This window comes from Hyla sarda, chromosome 10, assembly GCF_029499605.1.
Source record: "Hyla sarda isolate aHylSar1 chromosome 10, aHylSar1.hap1, whole genome shotgun sequence".
Lineage (NCBI taxonomy): Eukaryota > Metazoa > Chordata > Amphibia > Anura > Hylidae > Hyla > Hyla sarda.
The window spans coordinates 140,493,760-140,510,720 of record NC_079198.1 but is presented as its reverse complement, the minus strand read 5'-3'; the positions used below and the strand labels follow the sequence as shown (position 1 = coordinate 140,510,720).

At 47.2% G+C, this 16,961-nt stretch overlaps 1 protein-coding gene across 1 annotated transcript in view; it reads left to right on the top strand.

The window, feature by feature from the left end:
- Positions 1-16,961, top strand: part of ESPN (espin) — a 238,079-nt gene that overhangs the window by 24,366 nt on the left and 196,752 nt on the right. The window contains exon 2 of the mRNA XM_056541801.1: positions 4,172-4,365. Coding sequence (XP_056397776.1) covers positions 4,172-4,365 — 194 coding nt within the window. The remainder of the gene's footprint in view (positions 1-4,171; positions 4,366-16,961) is intronic.

The following is a 16,961-nucleotide window of genomic DNA, read 5'->3' as shown; positions in this document are numbered from 1 at the left end:
CGTGCATTATGGGGGTCATTGCTGTGCGTATATGGTTTGATCAATTCTCTTCTATGTCGTCTTGGTGGAGGGAGGGTCATGTGATCGGATTTCATTCACCATTGTTTCCAGTGCTGATCTGCTGAATCTACAAACTCCAGATCCCACAACAACCAATAAAGGGGAACTCTGGTGCTAGAAAATTGTTTTTTTTTAAATAAGACTACAAAAAACATACAACTGATTAAGTGTTATCACTCATTGTACTGGATTCAGCATGTTTCTGCAAGAATCTCCCCTGAAGTTGTGTAGTCTTCTCATTGTCAGCGTGATGTTGTCTCAGCAGCTCCCTGGCTTTTTTTTTTTCTCTCTCTCTCTCTCTCTCTCTCTCTCTCTCTCCTCTCTTCTCCTCTGTTCTTACTCCTCTCTTCTCTTTCTTCTACTCTCTTCGCTCTTCTCTTTCTTCTCCTCTCTTCTCTCTTTCTCCTCTCTCCTCTCTTCTCTTTCTCCTCTCTTCTCTCTTCTCTTTCTTCTCCTCTCTTCTTTCTTCTCTCTTCTCTTTCTTCTCTCTTCTCTCTTTCTCTCTCTTCTTTCTTCTCTCTTCCCTCTTCTCCTCTCTTCTCTTTCTTCTCTCTTCTCTTTCTTCTCCTCTCTTCTTTCTTCTCTCTTTCTCCTCTCTTTCTCCTCTCTTTCTCCTCTCTTTCTCTTCTCTTTCTTCTCTCTTCTCCTCTCTTCTCCTCTCTTCTCCTCTCTTCTTTCTTTTTCTCTTCTCTTCTCTCTTCTCTCTTTCTCCTCTCTTCTCTCTTTCTCCTCTCTTCTCCTCTCTTTCTCCTCTCTTTCTCCTCTCTTTCTCTCTTTCTCCTCTCTTTCTCCTCTCTTCTCTCTTTCTCCTCTCTTTCTCCTCTCTTTCTCCTCTCTTTCTCCTCTCTTCTCTCTTTCTCCACTCTTTCTCCTCTCTTCTCCACTCTTTCTCCTCTCTTCTCCTCTCTTTCTCCACTCTTTCTCCTCTCTTCTCCTCTCTTCTCCTCTCTTCTCCTCTCTTCTCCTCTCTTCTCCTCTCTTCTCCACTCTTTCTCCTCTCCTCCTCTCTTTCTCCACTCTTTCTCCTCTCTTCTCCTCTCTTCTCCTCTCTTCTCCTCTCTTCTCCTCTCTTCTCCACTCTTTCTCCTCTCTTCTCCTCTCTTTCTCCACTCTTTCTCCTCTCTTCTCCTCTCTTCTCCTCTCTTCTCCTCTCTTCTCCTCTCTTCTCCTCTCTTTCTCCACTCTTTCTCCTCTCTTCTCCTCTCTTTCTCCTCTCTTCTCCTCTCTTTCTCCTCTCTTCTCCTCTCTTTCTCCACTCTTTCTCCTCTCTTCTCCTCTCTTTCTCCTCTCTTTCTCCTCTCTTTCTCCTCTCTTTCTCCTCTCTTCTCTCTTTCTCGTCTCTTTCTCCTCTCTTTCTCCTCTCTTCTCTCTTCACTCTTCTCTTTCTTCTCTTCTCTCTTTCTTCTCTCTTCTCTCTTTCTCCTCTCTTTCTCCTCTCTTTCTCCTCTCTTCTCCTCTCTTTCTCCTCTCTTTCTCCTCTCTTTCTCCTCTCTTTCTCCTCTCTTTCTCCTCTCTTTCTCCTCTCTTCTCTCTTTCTCCTCTCTTTCTCCTCTCTTTCTCCTCTCTTCTCTCTTTCTCCTCTCTTTCTCCTCTCTTTCTCCTCTCTTTCTCCTCTCTTTCTCCTCTCTTTCTCCTCTCTTTCTCCTCTCTTCTCTCTTTCTCCTCTCTTTCTCCTCTCTTTCTCCTCTCTTTCTCCTCTCTTTCTCCTCTCTTTCTCCTCTCTTCTCTCTTTCTCCTCTCTTTCTCCTCTCTTTCTCCTCTCTTTCTCCTCTCTTTCTCCTCTCTTTCTCCTCTCTTCTCTCTTCACTCTTCTCTTTCTTCTCTTCTCTCTTTCTCCTCTCTTCTCTCTTTCTCCTCTCTTCTCTCTTTCTTCTGTCTTCTTCTCTTTCTTCTCTCTTCTCTCCTTCTTCTCTCTTCTCTCTTTCTTCTCTCTTCTCTCTTTCTCCTCTCTTTCTCCTCTCCTCTCTTTCTCGTCTCTTTCTCCTCTCTTCTTTCTTCACTCTTCTCTTTCTTCTCTTCTCTCTTTCTTCTCTCTTCTCTCTTTCTCCTCTCTTCTCTCTTTCTTCTGTCTTCTCTCTTTTTTCCTCTCTTCTTTCTTCTCTCTCTCTTCTTCTCTCTTTCTTCTCTCTTCTCTCCTTCTCTTTCTTCTCTCTTCTTCTCTCTTTCTCCTCTCTTCTCTCTTTCTTCTCTCTCTCTTCTTTCTTCTCTCTTCTTTCTTCTCTCTTCTCTTTCTTCTACTCTCTTCGCTCTTCTCTTTCTTCTCCTCTCTTCTCTTTCTTCTCTCTTTCTTCTTTCTTCTCTCTTGTCTCTTTCTCCTCTCTTCTCTCTTTACCCTTTCTTCTGTCTTCTCTCTTTCTCCTCTCTTCTCTTCTTTCTTCTCTCTTCTCTCTCGGAAGTTGTGTAGTTCTCTCTTTGTGAGTGTGTTGTTGTCTTAGCAGCTCCTCCCTCGCTCCTCACAGGAAGTTGTGTAGTTCTTTCATTGTCAGTGTGGTGTTGTCACAGCAGCTCCCTGGCTTCTCCCTCTTTTCTGACAGGAAATTGTGTAGTCATTTCATTGGCAGTGAGGTATTGTCTCAGCAACTCCCCAGCTCCTCCCTTTCTCCCATCATCCTCTCCTGTCTCAGGAGGTGTGGCTGCATATTGTCTCTGAGTTTCCTAGCTCCACTCACAGGGTGACATCACCATCTCTGACCATCCCCTCTAGTCTACATCATCTCCCTGTACGCATATACACATATATTTTTATTGGAACATTTAGGGAAGAATGAGGTTACAGCATTCTGCCTTGAGCTGAACAATGCTACAGGCAGAGGAGCAGACAGAGAATAAATACAGCAGGTTCTGTAACCTCACTAATTGTGTGATAGTCTGCTGTGTAGAGTAATATTTGCAGAAGCTCCGGGTGGATAACTGGCATGAGCATTGTGGGAAGGGAGTGGGCAGGGTGGGAGGACTGTGAAAAAGAGCGGAGGGGAAGTTAAGCATTCTGGGGTTTGTAGTAATAGGAATCAAGGAAGTACAGTGATTATCTTACATAGGAAGAGAGGCACAAAACAAATAGATTTTTTATGGTTTTAGAACTGGGGCAGACAGGTGAGTAATGCTATACGCATCTGCAGCTTTTTTATTTTATTTCACCTGATGTCGGAGTACCCCTTTAAAGGGGCTGTCCCATCTTGTCTATTGCCTTTTTCGGTCCCTTCTAGCCTTTTGGCAGCGGCCGGAGGTGGTTGGGAAAATCTGACTACGACAAATCTGTTTACACATCTCACAATTTGTGTATACAGTCCTGGAAGGAGATTTGGAAACAGGGCTTGGCTTCCAGCTGACTGTCAGTCATTTATGTGAGAGAGTGAGGAGGGTTTAACTATTTAGGGACAGGGAAACATTAGTGTTCTCTGATTACACACACGTATGTATATGTATATATCAGTTGAAGTATAAACATCAGTGTTTCCCAACTAGTGTGCCTCCAGCTGTTGCAAAACTACAACTCCCAGCATGCCCAGACAGCCTTTGGCTGTCCGGGCATGCTCTGAGTTGTAGTTTTGCAACAGCTGGAGGCACACTACTTGGGAAATACTGGCATAGACAAACATACCAAAAGGTCCTAACTAATTCTCCCTAATCTTTCCCTGGATTTTCCCGTAAGCTAAACTAGCACAGTAAACTAAACCCTGACGGCTGTCCGGGCATGCTGGGAGTTGTAGTTTTGCAACAGCTGGAGGCACACTAGTTGGGAAATACTGGCATAGACAAACATACCAAAAGGTCTTAACTAATTCTCCCTAATCTTTCCCTGGATTTTCCCCTAAACTAGCACAGTAAACTAAACCCCAACGGCTGTCAGGGCATGCTGGGAGTTGTAGTTTTGCAACAGCTGGAGGCACACTGGTTGGGAAATACTGGCATAGACAAACATACCAAAAGGTCATAACTAATTCTCCCTAATCTTTCCCTGGATTTTCCCCTAAATTAGCACAGTAAACTAAACCCCAACGGCTGTCCAGGCATGCTGGGAGTTGTAGTTTTGCAACAGCTGGAGGCACCCTAGTTGGTAACCACTGATATACATACATAGTCATAATTTGTTTTTTTTTCTGTCTTCCAGGACAAGGACAATTCTGGTGCCACTATTCTGCACTTAGCCGCCAGGTTCGGCCACCATGAAATAATCGGATGGTTGTTACGATTTGGAACCAATGACGCGATGGTGACGACAGACACTGGAGCGCTTCCTGTACATTACGCAGCGGCCAAAGGAGATCTCCCCACATTACAGCATCTCATCGAGTACTGTCCAAAGTAAGAACGCGACCGCGACGTCATAAATCCATGATATTAACTATTTGTGTTATCCAGAGAATTCTGCTGATGTTCTCTCTGGTTGGAGATGTTTTCTTTTCCATCTGGCCCAGACGGCCATGATGACTTCTTCTAGTTATTACGGCCGGCAGTGGCCCAGCTCGGGCAGGTGCGATGATGTCATCAGGTCTTATGGGTGACTGGGAGAGTGTATGACCCCCGCTCTGCCATAGTATTTAACTATATCCGTGCCTGGAGAAAATATGGGAAATGGGCACAAGTGAGTGACCCCCATCATAAAGTGGACCCGGGCCCCCCCCACACTAGTTACACTATTTCTTTTGCAGTGATCCTCCATCTATTGGCAATATGTCACTTTGAGGTCTGTAGAGATTTTTGCTCCTCGCCCCATGAATTGCTCCTCACCCTGTATATTCCTCTTCTCTCCTCTCCCTGTATATTCCTCTTCTCTCCTCACCCTGTATATTCCTCTTCTCTCCTCACCCTGTATATTCCTCTTCTCTCCTCACCCTGTATATTCCTCTTCTCTCCTCTCCCTGTATATTCCTCTTCTCTCCTCACCCTGTATATTCCTCTTCTCTCCTCTCCCTGTATATTCCTCTTCTCTCCTCACCCTGTATATTCCTCTTCTCTCCTCACCCTGTATATTCCTCTTCTCTCCTCACCCTGTATATTCCTCTCCTCACCCTGTATATTCCTCTTCTCTCCTCACCCTGTATATCCCTCTTCTCTCCTCACCCTGTATATTCCTCTTCTCTCCTCACCCTGTATATTCCTCTTGTCTCCTCACCCGTATATTCCTCTTCTCTCCTCACCCCGTATATTCCTCTTCTCTCCTCACCCCGTATATTCCTCTTCTCTCCTCTCCCTGTATATTACTCTTCTCTCCTCAGCCGGTATATTCCTCTTCTCTCCTCTCCCTGTATATTCCTCTTCTCTCCTCACCCTGTATATTCCTCTTCTTTCCTCACCTCGTATATTCCTCTTCTCTCCTCAACCCGTATATTCCTCTTCTCTCCACACCCTGTATATTCCTCTTCTCTCCTCACCTTGTATATTCCTCTTCTCTCCTCACCCTGTATATTCCTCTTCTCTCCTCACCCCGTATATTCCTCTTCTCTCCTCATCCCGTATATTCCTTTTCTCTCCTCACCCCGTATATTCCTCTTCTCTCCTCACCCCGTATATTCCTCTTCTCTCCTCACCCTGTATATTCCTCTTCTCTCCTCACCCTGTATATTCCTCTTCTCTCCTCACCCTGTATATTCCTCTTCTCTCCTCACCCCGTATATTCCTCTTCTCTCCTCACCCTGTATATTCCTCTTCTCTCCTCACCCCGTATATTCCTCTTCTCTCCTCACCCCGTATATTCCTCTTCTCTCCTCTCCCTGTATATTACTCTTCTCTCCTCAGCCATATATATTCCTCTTCTCTCCTCTCCCTGTATATCCCTCTTCTCTCCTCACCCTGTATATTCCTCTTCTCTCCTCACCCGTATATTCCTCTTCTCTCCTCACCCCGTATATTCCTCTTCTCTCCTCACCCCGTATATTCCTCTTCTCGCCTCACCCTGTATATTCCTCTTCTCTCCTCACCCTGTATATTCCTCTCCTCTCCTTACCCGTTTATTCCTCTTCTCTCCTCACCCTGTATATTCCTCTTCTCCCCTCACCCCGTATATTCCTCTTCTCTCCTCACCCCGTATATTCCTCTTCTCTCCTCACCCTGTATATTCCTCTCCTCACCCTGTATATTCCTCTCCTCACCCTGTATATTCCTCTTCTCTCCTCACCCCGTATATTCCTCTTCTCTCCTCACCCCGTATATTCCTCTTCTCTCCTCACCCCGTATATTCCTCTTCTCTCCTCACCCCATATATTCCTCTTCTCTCCTCACCCCGTATATTCCTCTTCTCTCCTCTCCCTGTATATTACTCTTCTCTCCTCTCCCTGTATATTACTCTTCTCTCCTCACCCTGTATATTCCTCTTCTCTCCTCTCCCTGTATATTCCTCTTCTCTCCTCACCCCGTATATTCCTCTTCTCTCCTCACCCCGTATATTCCTCTTCTTTCCTCACCTCGTATATTCCTCTTCTCTCCTCGCCCCGTATATTCCTCTTCTCTCATCGCCCCGTATATTCGCCTTTGCTTCCCGCGCTGTATTTTGCACTAGTCACCTGGCGTTTTAGCCCATAAATTATGTATCCCGGGTGAGAGCGCGCTCCTCACAATGCTTCCTGGGGATGATGATAGTTTCTTTTACAATCCCTTGAAACTCCATCTTCATCACAATTACGGGCTCAATAGGCGGCGGTATCATTAGATTTTACGTGACTGCGTGCGGAGGATCGGCCACAAATAACACTAATTGTATCCGGAGGATTTTCCATGTCTTTGTCTCCCGGCCTCGTCCATTAGGGATATTAATGTGATTAGATATATTGCGGTGCCGGCCGCTGATTCATCTGCTGGAATAGATACTTGTGTGCCCAATAAAATAACAAATAATAAAATAACAATTCTGGGAGATTTTTTTTTCTTGGAACTCTGTTATTCCTCCTGTAAATGTATAATTAATTTGATACCTGGGCAATACCGATACCGTCAGTAAGAGGCTGCAAAGACAGGATTATAGCTGTCTCTATTATGGGGGCACTGTGACTGTTTTTATTGTGGAGCACTGTGAATATCTTTATATACTTATTATGGAGGCACTGTAAATAACTTTAGTATGGGGGACTGTGAATATCTTTATTATGGATGCACTGTAAATATATTATGGGGGCACTGTTGGTGCATTTATTATGAGGGCACTGTTGCTTTATTTACTATAGGGGGTACTTTGACACTTTAGTATGGTGAAGCTGCTGTAGCAGTGAAACGCGTTGCATGTTCGGAGAATAAACGACTCTAGCACTTTACCCAGCTATTGGTTTGACTATGTCTTGCGCCATTTGAAAGCCGGCATTCCACCGAAGCCTGTCTTCTCATCCCACTTTAGTATGGAGGCACTGTGATTGTATTTATTATGGGGGAACTGTGGCTGTCTTTATTATGGGGGCACTGTGGTTGTCTTTATTATGGGGGCACTGTGGCTGTCTATTATGGGGGCACTGTGACTGTCTATATTATGGGGGCACTGTGACTCTTTATTATGGGGCACTGTGACTGTCTATATTATTGGGCACTGTGACTGTCTATATTATGGGGGCACTGTGACTGTCTAAATTATGGGGGCACTGTGACTCTTTATTATGGGGGCACTGTGACTGTCTATATTATTGGGGCACTGTGACTCTTTATTAAGAGGGCACTGTGGCTGTCTATTTTATGGGGGAGCTGTGATTGTGTTTATTATGGGGCACTGTGGCTGTCTATATTACGGGGGCACGGTGGTTGTCTATATTATGGGGGCACTGTGGCTGTCTATATTATGGGGGCACTGTGATTGTGTTTATTGTGTGGGCACTGTGACTGTCTTTATTATGGGGGAACTGTGACTTTCTATATTATGGGGGCACTGTGGCTGTCTATACTATGGGGCACTGTGGCTGTCTATATTAAGGGGGCACGGTGGTTGTCTCTCTTATGGGGGCACTGTGACTGTCTTTATTATGGGGGCACTGTGATTGTGTTTATTATGGGGGCATGATGGCTGTCTCTCTTATGGGGCACTGTGGCTGCCTATATTATGGGGCACTGTGATTGTGTTTATTGTGGGGGCACGGTGGCTGTCTCTCTTATGGGGGCACTGTGACTGTCTTTATTGTGGGGGCACTGTGATTGTGTTTAATGTGGGGGCATGGTGGCTGTCTCTCTTATGGGGGCACTGTGACTGTCTTTATTGTGGGGGCACTGTGACTGTCTTTATTGTGGGGGCACTGTGATTGTGTTTATTGTGGGGGCATGGTGGCTGTCTCTCTTATGGGGGCACTGTGACTGTCTTTATTGTGGGGGCACTGTGATTGTGTTTATTGTGGGGGCACTGTGATTGTGTTTATTGTGGGGGCACTGTGATTGTGTTTATTGTGGGTTCACTGTGATTGTGTTTATTGTGGGGGCACTGTGATTGTGTTTATTGTGGGGGCACTGTACTTGTCTGTCTTATGGGGGCACTATGGTTATGTTTTTACTCAGATTGGCAAGGATCTCACTTTCTTGTACCTTGCTTACTCATATTGTAGTACACCTTTTGTGCCTCTCCGGTAAGTATTGGCGCCACTACATCCGCCCACTGATCAGCCGTTTTCTTTTCACGCTCTAAGTCTCTCTAAAAGACCATGAGAGACCTTCACATCATTTGTGGTGCCATATTTTGGAGTGGAGCTTGTACTGTGCCCTTATGAGTGGTTGGGTCTCTCAGATTCCTTTTACACCAGAACTTTCCCCTAAAGTCCGCTGAGCTGCGTTGCCTCCGCCATGTATTTTTTACCAATAGCTTATTGGCTTTATTCCAATTTGAAGCGGCTGAAAGAGAATGAAAGGTCCCACTACCAAACCTGCCAATCATACCAAAAAAAATGACAACAGGACTTAAACAAATGTCCCTATAAAGCCAAGTCTTGCCAAGGATGTAACGGTTTCTGGATTTCCCATTACTCACCCAGCTTTCCCTGAATGAGATATCCGTTTCCTGAAATCTTGTATCCACATACGACAGGTACTTTGCATTCCCCGACCACCATTCCAGTCATCAATTCACAGGGGGCGCTGCAGTTGTGTTTTCTGCAGTAATATCAGGGAATATTACTTTACTGAGAGAGTAGTGGATGCATGGGATAGCCTTCCTGCTGAAGTGGTAGCTGCAGATACAGTGAAGGAGTTTAAAGAAGTATTCCACTGCCCCAGAGTTCAGAACATTTTGTTCCGAACGCTTGGAGAGGGCGGCGGGGTCGTGTCCTCTCAGCCATGCACCCCTTGACGTCACGCTATGACCCCCTAAATGCAAGTCTATGTGAGGGGGGCGTGGCGGCAGCCACGCCCCCTCCCATAGACTTGCATTGAGGGGGCATGGCGTGACATCATGAAGGCCATGACACTAGGTCTAAACGAATGCTGGGTGCTGCAGCGGAGATCATGGGGGTCCCAGCAGCAGGACCCCGCCATCAGACATCTTATCAGAGCAGAGTACCCCTTTAAGAGTTATACCATGTGATATGTCATGTGATTATTACCAAGGAGGTACCAGTGACCAGGTGATCCCAAGAGTGACCTATGGGCTCCCTGCTGGTCTCCCCCATATAACCCCTGGGTGGAGCTTCTCTCTCTCTTCTGCTGAGGTCCAGTCCAGTCTTGTCTAGTGTGTGTGTCCAGAGTGTTGGGGACCTCAAAGTCCAGTCCTGCAGCCGCCATCAAGTCAAGTAAGATAAAGTCACAGCTTTATGAGTCAACTCAGTGGGGTCTGCATTCAATTGTCCAGTCCTACTACAAGTCCCAGCAAGTCCTTGAGGTCTCTGCGTCACTGGTCACCTCCTTGGGCCCTGGCTGAACTGTATGGACTTTACCATCTTTCTACCCACAGTAAAGTTACCGTTATCCGTAACTTGGCGTCATTATTGCCCCCGTGCCAAGTCCAGGATCCAACAATATACCTTCGGGTGGTTATTGGCTAAACCATGCGCTGGCGTCACGAATACAAGGGGTTAATGCCATCTGCCCCTAGGGTAACAACATCTGCCCTCATCACCCATATATAATTAATTATGCAAATTAGCTTTGCCAGTATTTTTTATTTTTTTTGCAGAGAAAGGTGGCAACCCTATTTGGATTAAAGTTGTTTTTTCCAGCATAGAAGACACGGAGTATATGTACGTATATGGCGGCAGTATACCAGTGATCGGCTTGTGTTGTGCTGACAGGTTATTGTCCTATTTTTATGTGACATTTGCGTTTTGAGGGTAGGGTCACACAAAATGGATCTGCAGCGTATTTTATGCTGCGGATCCACGATGATGGACCTTACAGTGGGCCTCCAGCTGTGTCTGCCTGCAGCAGCAATCAGCCGCTACGAGCAAACACACAGGGGGAGATTTGTCAAATCCTGTCCAGAGGAAAAGTTGCTGAGTTGCCCATAGCAACCAATCAGATTACTGCTTTCATTTTTAAAGAAGCCTGTGAAAAATGAAAGAAGCGATCTGATTGGTTGCTATGGGCAACTCAGCATCTTTTCCTCTGGACAGGTTTTGATAAATCTCCCCCTGTGTGTCTGCTCGTAACGGAGGATTGCTGCTACAAACAGGCACAGCTGGAGGCACACTTTAGGGTCGATCATTGCCAGATCTACAGCTTAAAATACACTGCGGATCTGTTCTGTGGGATCCTAATCAAAGAAAGTATTCACTACAGGGGAGATTTATCCAAGCCTATGTAAAGGATCATTGGCGCAGTTGCCCATAGCAACCAATCAGATTGGTTCTCTTATTTCTCCAAAGGCTAGGGGATAAGATGCCCTTATCGCAGGGGTCAAATCGCTGGAACCCCCCGCAATCCCCGTGCAGAAACCCGGCGTTCTGAACATTATGTTCAGAGCTCTGGGATTGGGTGGCCATGGTGGTGATGTCACGTCACGCCCCCTCCCATAGACATGAATGGAGGGGGCGTGGCGTGACGGGACAAGGGGGCATGGCGTGACATTGTTAAGGTTGGCTGCTGGTTAGGCCTTAAAATGTGAGTGACTGCCGCTGTATACTGCTGAGTGTCGACACAAGAAATAAACACCAGACAGAATGTTGGTATATATCTCCTTCTCAGTATACTGGCTAAGGAGCTGTCCCAAGAAGTTCTGTTTATTACACGGAAGTACATTGTTTTTTACAGTTGACAAAAAGGGGAGGTTTGTTATCACATCAAAATCATCATGTTATGTTTTGATTGGTTATTTGAGTATTGCGTCTGTATATATTAGCATTTTAAGCATTCATTTGTTTCTTAACCATAGGTCACTTATGTTGCCATTTCCCAATTCTACCAGAAAATTCCGTATGTATCTGTCCTTCTGCACAGTCTATATTTCTTCAGGTGTTTTGTCTCTAACTTTCAACTTCTTCTTAATCTTGCGTCTTTTGGCCTCGTCCCAAGGTCTTCATCTTAGTTACACGCAAATAGTAAGCTGATATGTCTCATAAGGAAAATAATGTTTTTCTGCAGCATATATATATATATATATATATATATTGATCAGTAATCAAAATCATAATGGTCATCCTTATCAACATATTGTTCAGAACGCCGGGTGTCTGCATGGAGCAACAGAGTACCCCTTTAAGGACACAGACAATTTTATTTTAGCATTTTTGTTTTTTCCCCCTCACGTTCTAAGAGGCATAAAGGGATCTTTTTTTTTTTTTTATCTACAAACCCATATGAGGGATTGTTTTTTGCGCAACCAATTATACTTCGTAATCACATCTTTCATTTTACCATAAACTGTATGGAGCAACCCAAAAATATTTTATGTGGGGAAATTAAAATGTTTTCACGCTGTACACTTTACGGTAAAACTGAGATGTTTTCTTTATTCTGTGGGTCAATACGATGAAAACGATCCCCATGTTCTACTAACGGTGACCTCTCCAATACTGCCCCCTGTGGTCTCCACTAGTAACTGTGACCTCTCCAAAACTGCGCCAGTGGTCTGTACTACTAACAGTGACCCCTCCAATACTGCCCCCTGTGGTCTCCACTAATAACAATGACCCCTCCAATACTGCCCCCTGTGGTTTCTTCTACTTCTACTAATAGTGACCTCTCCAATACTGCCCCCTGTTGTCCCCATTAATAACACTGACCCCTCCAATACTGCCCCCTGTGGTCTCCATTAATAACACTGACCCCTCCAATACTGCCCCCTGTGGTCTCCATTAATAACACTGACCCCTCCAATACTGTCCCCAGTGGTCTCCATTAATAACACTGACCCCTCCAATACTGTCCCCAGTGGTCTCCATTAATAACACTGACCCCTTCAATACTGTCCCCAGTGGTCTCCATTAATAACACTGACCCCTTCAATACTGTCCCCAGTGGTCCCCATTAATAACACTGACCCCTTCAATACTGTCCCCAGTGGTCTCCATTAATAACACTGACCCCTCCAATACTGCCCCCTGTGGTCCCCATTAATAACACTGACCCCTCCAATACTGCCCCCTGTGGTCTCCATTAATAACGCTGACCCCTTTAATACTGCCCCCTGTGGTCTCCATTAATAACACTGACCCCTCCCTCCAATACTGTCCCCAGTGGTCTCCATTAATAACACTGACCCCTCCAATACTGTCCCCTGTGGTCTCCATTAATAACTGTCAGGATTCGGCAGGCTGGAGGTGGATCCTCTGTGCCAGAGAGGGATTGGCGTGGACCGTGCTGGTGGACCGGTTCTAAGTTGCTACTGGTTTTCACCAGAGCCTGCCGCAAAGCGGGATGGTCTTGCTGCGGCGGTAGTGACCAGGTCGTATCCACTAGCAACGGCTCAACCTCTCTGACTGCTGAAGATAGGCGCGGTACAAGGGAGTAGACAAGAGCAAGGTCGGACGTAGCAGAAGGTCAGGGCAGGCAGCAAGGATCGTAGTCAGGGGCAACGGCAGGAGGTCTGGAACACAGGCTAGGAACACACAAGGAAACGCTTTCACTGGCACAATGGCAACAAGATCCGGCGAGGGAGTGCAGGGGAAGTGAGGTATAAGTAGGGAGTGCACAGGTGATAACACTAATTAAAACCATGCGCCAATCAGTGGTGCACTGGCCCTTTAAATCGCAAAGAGCCGGCGCGCGCGTGCCCTAGGGAGCGGGGCCGCGCGCGCCGGGACAGCACAGACGGGGAACAAGTCTGGTAAGCGGGTCGGGATGCGCACCGCGAGCGGGCGCGTCCCGCATCGCGAATCGCATCCCGGCTAGGGACATTATCGCAGCGCTCCCGGTCAGCGGGTCTGACCGGGGCGCTGCGAACAGGAGAACGCTGTGAGAGCTCCGGGGAGGAGCGGGGACCCGGAGCGCTCGGTGTAACAATAACAGTGACCCCTCCAATACTGCCCCCCTGTGGTCTCCACTAATTACAGTGACCCCTCCAATCCTGCATCTGTGGTCTCCATTAATAACAGGGACCCCTCCAATACTGCCCCCTGTGGTCTCCACTAATAACAGTGACCCCTCCAATACTGCCCCCTGTGGTCTCCATTAATAACACTGACCTCTCCAATACTGCCCCTGTGGTCTCCATTAATAACAGGGACCCCTCCAATACTTCCCCTGTGATCTCCATTAATAACAGTGACCCCTCCAATACTGCCCCCTGTGGTCTCCATTAATAACAGGGACCCCTCCAATACTGCCCCCTGTGGTCTCCATTAATAACAGGGACCCCTCCAATACTGCCCCCTGTGGTCTCCATTAATAACAGGGACCCCTCCAATACTGCCCCCTGTGGTCTCCATTAATAACAGGGACCCCTCCAATACTGCCCCCTGTGGTCTCCATTAATAACACTGACCCATCCAATACTGCCCCCTGTGGTCTCCACTAATAACAGTGAACTTTCCAATACTGCCCCTGTGGTCTCCATTAATAACAGGGACCCCTCCAATACTGCCCCCTGTGGTCTCCAGTAATAACAGTGACCCCTCCAATACTGCCCCCTGTGGTCTCCACTAATAACAGTGACCCCTGTAATACTGCCCCCTGTGGTCTCCATTAATAACAGTGACCCCTCCAATACTGCCCCCTGTGGTCTCCACTAATAACAGTGACCCCTGTAATACTGCCCCCTGTGGTCTCCATTAATAACAGTGACCCCTCCAATACTGCCCCCTGTTGTCCCCATTAATAACACTGACCCCTCCAATACTGCCCCCTGTGGTCTCCACTAATAACAGTGACCCCTCCAATACTGCCCCCTGTGGTCTCCACTAATAACAGTGACCCCTCCAATACTGCCCCCTGTGGTCTCCACTAATAACAGTGACCCCTGTAATACTGCCCCCTGTGGTCTCCACTAATAACAGTGACCCCTGTAATACTGCCCCCTGTGGTCTCCATTAATAACAGTGACCCCTCCAATACTGCCCCCTGTGGTCTCCATTAATAACACTGACCCCTCCAATACTGCCCCCTGTGGTCTCCATTAATAACAGTGACCCCTCCAATACTGCCCCCTGTGGTCTCCATTAATAACAGTGACCCCTCCAATACTGCCCCCTGTGGTCTCCATTAATAACAGTGACCCCTCCAATACTGCCCCTGTGGTCTCCATTAATAACAGGGACCTCTCCAATACTTCCCCTGTGGTCTCCATTAATAACAGGGACCCCTCCAATACTGCCCCCTGTGATCTCCATTAATAACAGTGACCCCTCCAATACTGCCCCCTGTTGTCCCCATTAATAACACTGACCCCTCCAATACTGCCCCCTGTGATCTCCATTAATAACAGTGACCCCTCCAATACTGCCCCCTGTGGTCTCCATTAATAACAGTGACCCCTCCAATACTGCCCCCTGTTGTCCCCATTAATAACACTGACCCCTCCAATACTGCCCCCTGTGGTCTCCATTAATAACACTGACCCCTCCAATACTGCCCCCTGTTGTCCCCATTAATAACAGTGACCCCTCCAATACTGCCCCCTGTGGTCTCCATTAATAACACTGACCCCTCCAATACTGCCCCCTGTTGTCCCCATTAATAACAGTGACCCCTCCAATACTGCCCTCTGTGGTCTCCATTAATAACACTGACCTCTCCAATACTGCCCCCTGTGGTCTCCACTAATAACAGTGACCCCTCCAATACTGCCCCCTGTGGTCTCCATTAATAACAGTGACCCCTGTAATACTGCCCCCTGTTGTCCCCATTAATAACAGTGACCCCTCCAATCCTGCATCTGTGGTCTCCATTAATAACAGGGACCCCTCCAATACTGCCCCCTGTGGTCTCCACTAATAACAGTGACCTCTCCAATACTGCCCCTGTGGTCTCCATTAATAACAGGGACCCCTCCAATACTTCCCCTGTGATCTCCATTAATAACAGTGACCCCTCCAATACTGCCCCCTGTGGTCTCCATTAATAACAGGGACCCCTCCAATACTGCCCCCTGTGGTCTCCATTAATAACAGGGACCCCTCCAATACTGCCCCCTGTGGTCTCCATTAATAACAGGGACCCCTCCAATACTGCCCCCTGTGGTCTCCATTAATAACACTGACCCATCCAATACTGCCCCCTGTGGTCTCCACTAATAACAGTGAACTTTCCAATACTGCCCCTGTGGTCTCCATTAATAACAGGGACCCCTCCAATACTGCCCCCTGTGGTCTCCAGTAATAACAGTGACCCCTCCAATACTGCCCCCTGTGGTCTCCACTAATAACAGTGACCCCTGTAATACTGCCCCCTGTGGTCTCCATTAATAACAGTGACCCCTCCAATACTGCCCCCTGTGGTCTCCACTAATAACAGTGACCCCTGTAATACTGCCCCCTGTGGTCTCCATTAATAACAGTGACCCCTCCAATACTGCCCCCTGTTGTCCCCATTAATAACACTGACCCCTCCAATACTGCCCCCTGTGGTCTCCACTAATAACAGTGACCCCTCCAATACTGCCCCCTGTGGTCTCCACTAATAACAGTGACCCCTCCAATACTGCCCCCTGTGGTCTCCACTAATAACAGTGACCCCTGTAATACTGCCCCCTGTGGTCTCCACTAATAACAGTGACCCCTGTAATACTGCCCCCTGTGGTCTCCATTAATAACAGTGACCCCTCCAATACTGCCCCCTGTGGTCTCCATTAATAACACTGACCCCTCCAATACTGCCCCCTGTGGTCTCCATTAATAACAGTGACCCCTCCAATACTGCCCCCTGTGGTCTCCATTAATAACAGTGACCCCTCCAATACTGCCCCTGTGGTCTCCATTAATAACAGGGACCTCTCCAATACTTCCCCTGTGGTCTCCATTAATAACAGGGACCCCTCCAATACTGCCCCCTGTGATCTCCATTAATAACAGTGACCCCTCCAATACTGCCCCCTGTTGTCCCCATTAATAACACTGACCCCTCCAATACTGCCCCCTGTGATCTCCATTAATAACAGTGACCCCTCCAATACTGCCCCCTGTGGTCTCCATTAATAACAGTGACCCCTCCAATACTGCCCCCTGTTGTCCCCATTAATAACACTGACCCCTCCAATACTGCCCCCTGTGGTCTCCATTAATAACACTGACCCCTCCAATACTGCCCCCTGTTGTCCCCATTAATAACAGTGACCCCTCCAATACTGCCCTCTGTGGTCTCCATTAATAACACTGACCTCTCCAATACTGCCCCCTGTGGTCTCCACTAATAACAGTGACCCCTCCAATACTGCCCCCTGTGGTCTCCATTAATAACAGTGACCCCTGTAATACTGCCCCCTGTTGTCCCCATTAATAACAGTGACCCCTCCAATACTGCCCTCTGTGGTCTCCATTAATAACACTGACCTCTCCAATACTGCCCCCTGTGGTCTCCACTAATAACACTGACCTCTCCAATACTGCCCCCTGTGGTCTCCACTAATAACAGTGACC